Consider the following 12,173-nt stretch of genomic DNA (forward strand, 5'->3'; position numbering starts at 1 on the left):
CCAATGGCCTTTTTAACAAATTAGAATTGTACCACAATGTTATTAATAAGAATTTTTATAATTATGAATTTTTTAACCCTTTCCCTTAATCTCTTTCTTCCTTTCTTACTTACTTACAACCTAGGAGATTTTTTAAAAAAAGAATCACTCAGACTCAACAAAGCACTCTAAGTACATTTTAATGTGCAAAATGTTTTCTCCAATGTGGACTGAAAAGTCATTAAATCAAAAGGAGTTATCATTGGGATATATACTGCTAATTTCTCTTCCAAAGTAAACTCCCTCTAGCAGTTCAGAGTCAAATGCCACCATTCTCTCTGAGGTACACTGGAAAAGAACAGACTTGAAATATGAAAAACTGAGACTGAATTCTAGCTCTTTAACTTGGACAAGACATTCTTCTTAGGACTTGAAGAACCCTAAAAAAAAATCTACTTTTATCTTATTCTTTTATTTATCAGTTAAACAATCTTAGCCCAAACAGGGAAAGTGACCTGGTTTAGATCAAACAGTAACAAAGCTCAGAGAAGGATGCAGTTCACCTAACAGTTCTGAGCTCCCCTCTAGTACATGATATGAGTAACTTACAATTAGTTCAGTTCTGTAAAGACAAAAGAAAAGCAGAAAGAAAACAGGGGGTGAGTGTGGGGGGAAGAGGACATATCACAAATACAGAGATTTTTAGAAAGATTTACAAAATCTGTAATAAAATATAGAAAACAGAATCAAGAAAATAGGCATTAACAATGAAAATGGGAAAGACCTACATAGTAATGAATGATCAATGCTACAAAATTAGAAAGAACAAACATGGCCCAAAAGAATAAATCTGGAAAATTATCTCACTCCCATTCCTTGGCAGGAGATCCACAGATGTGATATATTGCATATATTTTTTGATTTTTTTTGACATATTAATTGATGTTACTCATTCCCCCCCCCCCTTATTTTTCTTTTTGAAAGAAAATTTTCTGTTTATATGAACTGGTCTTTGGTAGAGGTAAAAGGAGAAGAGATATGGGAAAAAGTTTAGGCAATATAGAAACAAAAGATAAAAATTTATTTTAAAAAACAAATACTGGTGACATTAAAAAAAGATGTCAACAAAAATTTACTTAAAAAAAATGAAAGGGGCGGCTAGGTGGCACAGTAGATAGAGCACCGGCCCTGGAGTCAGGAGTACCTGAGTTCAAATCCGGCCTCAGACCTTAATAATTTACCTAGCTGTGTGGCCTTGGGCAAGCCACTTAACCCCATTTGCCTTGCAAAAAAAAAAAAAACCCTTAAAAAAATGAGGGCCAGAATAATCTATATATAGGATTATCAGTCCTTGAACAAAGATACACCCCTTTACCCCTACAATATCAATATATACCTTCACACACATAAACACACACACAAAATATCACATGCACACTTATCAACAACATATATCCATAGAATTCACTGTTAAAGTAATTCATTGCAGTCAGGTCACCAAAAATACACTAAATATCTTTATTTGTCTGATTTATATTTAGTGTTTCTTTTTTACTCACTGACCTTTTATTTCCACAACAGACTGCTACATGTATGTTTTTCAAAAGACTCCTAACATAGTAAAAGTCTCCTCACTGGACTTCTTTCTGTTATAGTAAATGCAGGATTGGCAGCCCTATTGCTATCAGGCCTAACCAAGTAGAAGAAACTGCAAATATTTTCTCCTGAGACTTCTAAAGGCCTTTTCAGCTCTATATCTAGGATCCTAGGAGTCCAGCTTAAAAAAACTTCATTCAGTTGCCAGTTTCTTCACTGTCACTGGAGTTTCAAGCATCCCTATATTTACTAAGAATGCTTTGAAGTCACCGAGTTACTATTATAATTTAGATGCTGTACAAATAGGAATTTGGATATGGAATTTTGATAGGTAGAGTCTAAAGGAGATATCAACCTTGGCCACCACTTCCTGAAGGAGGTGCTAAGAGTTTCAGATGTTACTAAAACAGGAATCCAGAAAACCAGTCCTGTGTATTATTCTCTTTTATGTGGCTTGTTAAGTCATGAGAATATGAAAGGACCTCCTTTGAAGCAGGTCATAATAGAATTTGCTCTTAGAAGTTACAATGGATATGCTGCACATGACAAAGAAATATCACTTTTTCTAGGATCCACCAAATCAGGGTCAAATGCCACCATCCTCTGTTTGACACTTAGAGGTCTACACTACCTCAACTTTTCATTCAAGACTTATTATATTATAGAGGTGGCACAATGGATAGAGCACCAGCCCTGGAGGCAGGAAAACCTGAGTTCAAATCTAGGCTCAGACACTTAATACTTATTTGGCTGTGTGACCTTGGTCAAGTCACATCAAGTCTTGCAAAAAAAAGATTTACTATATTTCATGTTCCTTAATATGTCACTGCTGGATATTATGTAAAAGTCAGCATTGAAACAGTACAGACAAATCAACACTGCCTTGTTTATTCCCTCCAGGACAGAAGTCAATTGACTTTTAAGAAAAAGTGGTCAGCAGATGAATAGAGAATGAAATCCCAAAAATCTAGAGAAAAGAGATTATCAAGGAAGAGGTGATAAATCGTATCAAATGCTGAAGAAAGTAGAGGAAAAGGAGGAGTGGAAAAAGGTCATTGAATTTAGCAATTAAGAAATTGATCAGGGGCGGCTAGATGGCACAGTGGATAAAGCACTCACCCTGGAGTCAGGAGGACCTGAATTCAAATCCAGCCTCAGACACTTAATAATTACCTAGCTGTGTGGCCTTGGGCAAGCCACTTAACCCCATTGCCTTGACAAAAAGGAAGGAAGGAAGGAAGGAAGGAAGGAAGGAAGGAAGGAAGGAAGGAAGGAAACGAAATCCATGGTAACTTTGGAAAGGGTAGTTTTTTTTGTTGAATGATATATTGGAAGCAGTATTTTTTAAGGAATTAAGAGAATATAGTGAATCTGGAGGATCTAGTGGAGGTAGCTATTATAGAAACTACTTTTCGAGTAGTTTAGGCACAAAAAGGCAAAGGAGATCTTTGACAATAGTGGGAATGGAAAGATCAGCTGAGCGTGTTTTTGAACTTAAAGGAGACATGAACAAGTTTATATAAACATTACATATAGAAGGAGTCAATAGACAGGAAAGAATTGAAAATAACTGAGTTAGGATGACAGAAGGGATAATCTGTTGGAAGAGGTGGGATAAAAAAGGGTTGTTTTAGCAGGTAGAGGGGTTAAAGTTGGTATGCTTCATCATGCGAGCCAAGGGTGAAGAATTTATGAATGATATAAGGTAATGAAGATAAAAGAGGAAGCTTACAGCAAATAGACTCACTTTGGTTATAAAGAAGTCATCGAGTCCCTCAAAATATGAAGCAGGAGATAGGAAGCACATAGTCACAAGAAAGTCTTACTCTTCTCATTTGGGTACACTGAGTATATATATATGTGTGTTTTAGAATGGACATACGTATGATAGACAAATTTAACAGCAAGAAGAAAAGGAGTTGAGTTGTCATTGAGAATATTTTTGTGGAAGAAACTAATAGCAACTAAATCTGGAAGGGTAGGTTAGAGGAAGAATGCCTTTTGCATCTTATGCAAGAGGAAATATATACAAAAGTCCTCCTCAACCTTATATTTAACAACATTATTCTCCTTATATTTATTCTATATGTACTTGCATATGTCCTTGTTATCTCCCCTCTTAGAATGTAAGCTAAAGAAAGTTTATTTCCTTAAAAAACAAAATTAAAAACTTTCACCCATTTTAACCTCCTGCTACTTAAAATTTTAAGTGCCACATAAATATTTCTGGGACTCCATTAAAACAAAAAAATATAAGAGTCTTGCCAAGATGACTGCTATGTCCTTCCTACCTCTAAGTCTACCCTCCCCCATCATACTCTATGACCACTACAGATGGTGGTGGCTCCCCCTAAGGAGTACACAAATCAAATTAATAAAAAAATAAAATAAAATAAAAGCACATCAATATAAAATTATCATTCAATCAATAAATGTTCATTAAGTGTCTATTATGAACCAGGCACTGTGAAAGAGGCAAAAGAAGCTTACAAAACAATGGAGATAATATATAAACAAATACATATAAATAAATTAATATATTATAAAAAGGAAATAATTAAATACCAGAAGGCACTAGAATTAAAGCTGGAAAGAAAATGGGGGACAGCCATAGAAAATGCACAGAGTTGAGATATGGTGTGTCTTGTACAAAGAACAGCCTACAGTGGACCGCTGTCCCTAGATCAAAGAATGTGTTGATGCAAGGTATAAGAAGAATGGAAAGGTAGAAGGGAACTATGAAGACAAGTAGATTCTGGAGGTGATAAAAACCAATAACACGAATATAAAGAACAAGCCTAAAAACAGCTATATAAAATTATAGAAAGCAAAAATTAAAGCAAAAAAAGAGTATACTCTATATAAAAAAATGGGGATAAATGCATATAGGATGATTGGGGGGAAGGAGTAATCAAAGAGAAGATAAAATGTGTTCAAATATAAAATGTCTAAAAGACTTAGTTATGTTGCTTCAAGAGAATAATAATTATTAACAAGGATACAGCTCTGGGTCTTAGACGTCACTAGACTTCAAGTTCCTAAGACAATAAATAGTTCCTTCTACCTGGACACATCCAGAGGTCCCAAGGCTTGTAGCACTTATTCTTAGATCTTTGGATCCCAGCTAGAAACTCTAAGACTCTGGGTCTTCCTCATCACTGGAGTGAGTCAGATCCTGGAGAGCAGAGATTTGTCATACCTGAACCTTAATTAACCACATTGATTCTGCTGCCCCATTTCTAGGCAACCTTTTCTCTCAACAACCACAAGACTGTGTTTTATGGTTTTAAAGGCAAGAGGAAAAAGAATTTCAAAACAATATACCAGGGCAGCTAGGTGGCGCAGTGGATAGAGCACCAGCCCTGGAGTCAGGAGTAGCTGAGTTCAAATCCAGCCTCGACACTTTAATAATTACCTAGCTGTGTGGCCTTGGGCAAGCCACTTAACCCCACTGCCTTGCAAAAACTTTAAAAAAACCCCAATATACCACAATAAAGTTACTGACAACTTTATTCTGGTATATTGGGGGGGCAGCAAGATGGGGGTAATGGATGGTGCACCTCAAGAGAACCTGAGTTCAAATCAGTCTTATTAGTCAGATGACTTGGGCAAGTCACTGAATCCCGACTGCCTCATATCCAGGACTATCTTCATTGGTCCCAATTTAAATCTGGTCACTGGACCCAAATAGCTCTGAGGGAGAAATTGAGGCTGCGGACCTAGCATAGCACTCCTCTCACTCCAATCCAATTCAAATGCATGCCATGACATCATCTCCCTGGTGGTATAATCTTCTTCAAGGACAAAGGGCAAACAACATAATGTGTAAAAAATATTTATAATGTATGTAAAAAAACTCACTTGGTCTCTAACCAAGTGGTCCTCACTATTTTACTTATTAAAGCTTTTCTTGAGCTTGCATTGGATAGCCCTATGCCTTCAGTTCATCCCACTCCTTCCTTGGTCAGAAATAAATGATTATTTCCTTCAAAAAACTGAATTTAGGAATCTATAACCCCAAATTTCTCTAGGCCAAGATAATTACTAAACCAGGTTCATTCTCAAGCAAACAGGAAACCTATTGATGTCCTGTCAAATTCTTTAGCTAATCAAATATCTAATATCAACTCCTTTAAGATGAAAATTAAGCAAAGAAATAGCCATCCTAAAATCAATGATCGATCCTATCACTCCAAAACTAGAACATTTTAGTCCAAAGAGATTCATTTACTTGCACAAGTCCTTACTCAGTCACCCAAATTCCAGACTCTCTTCCTTTACAAACTGATTTACCAAACTCAAATGAACTACAAGATCAGAAACCTTTGCAGAGCACTACAGGAGAGAAGAATACTGCAATTCTTTCCAAGATATAGAGGAACAAGGTTAGACATAGGAGGTTCAGGAAGTTGAACTTATAACAGAAATCACTCATGTTACAATCTTTACTCACCTGTACAACTTCTATGCCCCTTTTCCTGTAAAAGAAAGGAAAAAAAAATAACTGTTACTTTGGCAAACAAGGAAGCAATCTCAAGAAAATTACTCACACTGAGGAATATGAGAGCATTAAACAAACATGGAAAGGAGAATTAGATGTAACCCCCCAATAGTATCTAGTCCAACCTGAGAAAGAATACCCACTTTAATACAAGAATATACTCCTGTATGGCAACAGATTGTGTTTTCTTGTGTTTTAAGAAAGCTAGACCATTTGGAGTGAATTTGGGGTGAGTTCATATTTTTTCCTGAACTATAAACACAACTCACAGCTCTTTCATACTTATCCAGACCATGACTTGGAAGAAATGCTGGGAAAGAAAGTTCAATTATGTTCCTTGTGTCCATCTACTTCAAGCATTGACAGTGTTTGTTTAGAAGGAAAATAGAAGATAAACTTGGATGGTTAAGTGCTCTGTACTTATCCTCAAACTTCATGATTACAATAGGTAATATTGACCAACCAACATGGGGGGGCAGAGGATCAGAGGGAGGCCTCACTTATAAAAACTTGATTCTGTTGTTTCTTCCATAATATTGTTAAGTCTCTTAATCTAGAATGCCCTCCCCCACTGAATTAATTACAATAGGGGCTCATAACCCCTGGGTCCATTTAAAGGAATCGCTGAGATTGGGGTGGCAATGGGGGGGGGGGAGAATTACAAATTTATTTTCACTCAATTCTAACTGAGATGAATTAAACAGATAATAATAAAAAAAAGCAGTTATCATTCATACCTCCCAAAATACGAATACAAACCCACACAAAGAGCCATCAATTCTTCATGGGCAAGGGATAAATTCTTAAAGTCCTTGGTAAGTACATAGCATGTATAAACTACCTTCAAAATATATCAAATCTTTTACCCAGGGCCTATGATTCATAAATTAGGTTAAATGGAGTAAAAACAAAAAGACGTGAAAAAGAATGAAAAAAAGAATGAAATCCTTTCCTGAAAATGTCCCATGATCAATCAAATCTTGTGATTATTTTAAGTTTACTAGTAACAGATAAGCCAATCCGAACATGTATTCAACACTGACTGACGGGAAAATATGTTAACTGATGCTCTACCCCCTTGCAGGGGGTTTCTGTAACACAGCAGAATTATAATTACTTTCATAGTTTTTAATGTCTCTTTTGAGACCCAATACAGACCATAAATACCTACAAACTCACTTGTTCCTGCCAAGCCAATGTTGGATTCTGGAAATGCTTACAAACCTTTTCTAGTGGACTTAACTTAATGCCAAACTAAATTTACTTAGATAGTTTCTGATACTAGAACAGTTCCACAGACTCATCAGAACAGGTCCCTCTATCACTTTTTAGACCTTGCCATCAAGTATAAATAACATTTCTATCATGTTCCCATCCTCTTTCACAAAAGAAATATATCTAGAGGTTACAGGCTGGCAGAATATGGCTCATCATACAGAAAAACTTTCTAACAATGAGAACAATCTAACAATGCAATGGTCTAGTTTCATTTCATAGCAAGCTCACTATCAACAGAAACACTGAATGTGGAACTAAATAGTCATCAGCCAGAGATGCTACAAAAAAGAGGAACAAACAGCATAAATGAAAAATATTCTATGATGTGTTATAGAATACAAACCTAATTAATGAAATACTACTCCCAGGGAACATACATTCTAGAAAGGATGTTAAAAGTTTGAAGGGACCTTAGCATTAAATATTTCTCAAAAGCCTAAGGAACAGCATACTAGAAGATGGGGAAAAGATACTTACTTTGACCTCTAGAAGTTAAGTTATTAGAGATCTCTCATCAAATTATTTTGAGGTTTCTGAATTGTGTACACATAGTATTTATTCTTCTTTGAGGAAATGAACTGTTACATTTCAATTATTTTTATTACACATATTTAGTAGGAGCTTAATAACTGTATGGATTTCACTCATTTAAATTGGTCTAGTAGGAGATAAAACATAAAAATATAGCTAGATATATAAAATATTACATGATAATTGTGGAGGGGTGCAATACAGTGTAAAGAGAGATGTTAAGAAAAATGCTACTGACATAAAGGGGAAAGAAACTGACACAAGCAAAGAAAATGTAAAATTATTGGGTTCTGTAGTTGATATGATGGTATATATGGAGAAACTTATATAAGAGTCAACTAAAATTAGTTGAAAAAATAACTTCAGCAAAGATTAAGGTTAAAAAAACAATCCACATAAATCATCATTATTGCTTTGAGCTATCAAGAAAACCAAGCCAAAGAACTGGATATTAAAAAATCTATCCAAAATAACTACAAAAACAAAAAAAATTCAGAATGAATCTAAAGATTCAACCTGGAAGAGTATGATGTCAACTACATTTTTTTTTTAACAGAAATAAAAAATTCCTGGGGCAGCTAGGTGGTACAGTGGTAGAGCACCTCACCTGGAGTCAGGAGGGCCTGCATTCAAATCCAGTCTCAGACTCAGCAAATCTCTTAACCTCACTGCCTTTCAAAAAAAAAAAAATAAAGAAAGAAAGAAACATAGAAGCCTAAAGAACTACAGAAAAACTAGTTACTCTTGGATAGGCTAAGGAACATAAGAAAAGGGACAATGATATATAAATTTATTTACTTATTCAATGTCATTTCAAACTACCAAAATTCATCTGAAGAAATAAAACTTCAAGGGAATTTGTACCTTATCCATGCAAGATTTTAAACTATATTACATTATTCCTAATTATATATACAAATTACAGAAAAAAACAAACACAGCAGACAATTGTGTTTGATAAATCAACCCCAATAAGAGTTAATTATTTGAAAAATTTCTTGTAAAAATGTTAAGAAGTCTGGTATCAATTAGGTGATAGACAAGCATCTCATAACATAACACCAAGATAATCTCCAAATGGATATAAATGATAAATTTTCAACAAATTAGGGGACAAGACAGAAATTACTTCTATGCAAATGATATTCAACCTTAGTCTCTATCCTGAGCCCCAAGCCCACATTACATTGCTGAAAATACTAAATTTACAGAACACTTCAAACTTAAAAGTATTCCTATCTCCCACATCTAAAACAAGTAGATTGACTTCATAGGAAAGATAAGAAGGAGACAAGGATGTGTAGGAAGGAAGGCATTCTGGGCATAGGGAAAAGCAGGAGTAAAGCTAGAACCAGTACAGTTTAGCTACAGCAAAGAGGAAACTAAGAAGTAAAGATGGAAAGGTAGAGTAGAGAAGGAATTTTTAAATGTACATTATAGAACAGAAGGAAGATCAGCAGGAAATATCAATATTTAGGGCAGTTTTCAAAGTTATGTGTTGAATTTATTGTATATTTAAAAGAAAAATCAAGCTGTATATAACAGAGATTTAGTTTCCAGTACAATTTTATTTTGTTTGACTTTCTATCTGGAAATTATTCTACTTCGTGTTTAAGTTCAAAATAAAATACATTTTCTTAAATGTAGAGTGGTACTAAATTGAAAACAGTCCTTGAATATCAAGCAAGGAAAATTAAACTTTACTCATTTGGCAATAAAAATGTTTGTTTGTGTATTCTTTCTATCAGAGGGCTTTGTTTTACCTGTGTAAAAAGATTAACCTGGCAGTGGTATAAAGAATGAATTAGAAAGAAAAGTCTGGAAAATCTGCTAGGAGGCTATTTCAATAGTTTGAAGATGCTTAAGTGGGTGTTAATGCAGATAATGAAAAAAAGGGATTTCCAAAGCTGGTAAGAGAGTAGAATAAACAAGAGTTGGTTGATTTTTGTCAATTAAACATTTGGTCTTTACGTGGTATAGGAGAGGACAGAGAAGAATCAATAGCAAATCTAACATTTTGAACATCAGAAATTGGATGAATGATTGAACTAATCAATGACATCAGAAGGAAGACCAACTTCAGAGAAAAAAAAAGTTCAGTTTCAATGTGCTGAGCTTGAGAAACCAGTGAACATTCAACTGGAGATATAAATCAATAGCTGAATGAAATAAACATATATTATTCCCTTTTGTAATATGCTCTTCCATATTCCATATTGACTGCCTCAGCATGATATGGTAGAAAGATTGCTAGATTTAGAGCTATTTAAGAAAGCACTTTAGGGGAGGTTAGGCTGCACAGTGGATAGAGCACTGGCCTTGGAGTCAGGAGTACCTGAGTTCAAATCTGACCTCAGACACTTCATAATTACCTAGCCGTGTGGCCTTGGGCAAGCCACTTAACCCCATTGCCTTGCAAAATCTAAAAAAAAAAAAAAGCACTTTAAAAAATCTTTAAGTTTATATAATTCTAATTTTCTACTTGTCCAGAAATATGCAATCATTATTGTAGGATGCTCCAAGTGTGGAAATTCTTTCAATCCATATAGATCAGTAATAGGTTATGCAAATTATAGGTCAAGTGACTTGCCCACATCACAGGGGTAATATGTATCAAAAAGTGGGATTGTATTCTGTTCTTCCCAAATTAAGAGATCTGCTCTTTAATTACTATGACAGTGCCTCTCCCTGGAGATAAAAATAGAAATTTACAAAACATAAATAGGAGAAGATTTTAAAAGGTTTTATACTTTAAGATTCTCTTACATGGTTCATTTTATCTGGAAAATATGAGCTTTCAATCCATTACAAATTTTTTTTATTTACAATGAACACACCTACTACATAAATCATAGACCTTTCATCAAGGACAGCCCTCTGGATTGTTCTGAAACCAAAGGTGCTATATAAGTAGGTGTGTACCTTACCAAACCCAGTGCCAATTAAAGTAATCTACAAACAGAACTCTTTAGAAGCTGTTTGGTAAAGAATTACAATGCTTAAAGTCTTATAGATTTTTAAGAGAATCTCAGAACATAGCAAATTATCCCCAAGTGATAAATGAACATGCAATTTTCAGAGAAAGAAATCCACAATATCTATAGCTGCATGAAAAAATTCTAAGTCATTAATAAAGAAATTAAAACAACTCTGAGGAAACCATCTCCTATTCATCAAACTGGCAAAAAGGAAAAGGAAAAATTTTGAAGGAACTGTGGGAAACCAGGTACTTTACATTCATTGTTGGTTGGTCCAGCTAGAAAGCAAGACCATAAGAGTTTATAAAGAGGTTACTATGTAGAATTATATACTGAGCTAACCACTGACCCCAAGGAGTTGGCATTCTAAAGAGAAAAGAGAGAGAGTTTTAACAATAAAAGAAGAAGGCAAAGCCTGGCAAAATATCCACATTTCAACCTGGGAAGGAAAAAAAAGGCTTGGCCGGCCTTGAACTGCCCTAAAGTGGAAGTCTCCAATGAAACTAACTCATGGATGAAGGGACTGGTGTGGAAGAAGATTATAACTATAAATTAGTCAATATATATTGACTAAGTGCCTACCATGTACCAGCCACTGTACACTTAGTGAATTGTATGTGAGTCTTAAAAAGTCAGTCAGTTGATGGATAAATCTTTATTAAGCATCTACTGAAATGATAGTTGAATAAGGGGTTAAGAAGTAGTGAGTGAGATGAGAAACAGTGATAGTACTTATTGTAGACAGTCTCTAAGAAATTTTGACCCCAAAGAACAGAAGATATATAAGACAATAGTAGGGATGGAAGGATCAAGTGATGGAGGAGACAGGAACATCCATTTTATGGATAGAGGAGACAAGAGCATGTTTAAAGGAAGAGAAGAGAAGGAGACAAGGAAGATTAAAGATAAGTGACAGAAGACAATCTGCTGGAGGAAAGGAGTTGCTTATGCAGGTGAAGGCTGGACCTAGGTAAGGACTAAGGCCAGAGGTAAAGGAGGAGATAGTGGTAGAATGATTGGAGATGTAGTTTCCAGAAAATGGATTCTATTTTTTTATTTTGTAAAATATGAGGTATGGCTCTTGGCAGAGAGGAGAAGCCAATGTGAATCAAGATGAAAAAATTTGGAAGCACTGCTGTTTAGAATGGGAGAGTGAGCTGATAGATTAATGATGTTTTGTCCTTCATTTTTGAAGATGATCATGGCATCAACGAGGTGATGCCATGACATACAAGTGAATTGGATTTGAGTGAGGTAGGGACTGTGCCTCAGGGACTATCTTGGGGTGGGGGAGTACCTTAGGAGGTGGG

At 35.1% G+C, this 12,173-nt stretch overlaps 1 protein-coding gene across 2 annotated transcripts in view; it reads right to left on the reverse strand.

The window, feature by feature from the left end:
• ITPK1 (inositol-tetrakisphosphate 1-kinase) overlaps positions 1-12,173 on the reverse strand; it is a 359,936-nt gene that overhangs the window by 211,862 nt on the left and 135,901 nt on the right. For both annotated transcript variants that reach the window (XM_074235440.1, XM_074235439.1), the window contains one exon: positions 6,029-6,053. Coding sequence is in view for 1 of the 2 variants with exons in the window: in XM_074235439.1 (XP_074091540.1) it covers positions 6,029-6,053 (25 nt within the window). In the remaining variant the exon portion in view is untranslated. The remainder of the gene's footprint in view (positions 1-6,028; positions 6,054-12,173) is intronic.

This window comes from Macrotis lagotis, chromosome 4 (genome assembly GCF_037893015.1).
Source record: "Macrotis lagotis isolate mMagLag1 chromosome 4, bilby.v1.9.chrom.fasta, whole genome shotgun sequence".
Taxonomy (NCBI): Eukaryota; Metazoa; Chordata; class Mammalia; order Peramelemorphia; family Peramelidae; genus Macrotis; species Macrotis lagotis.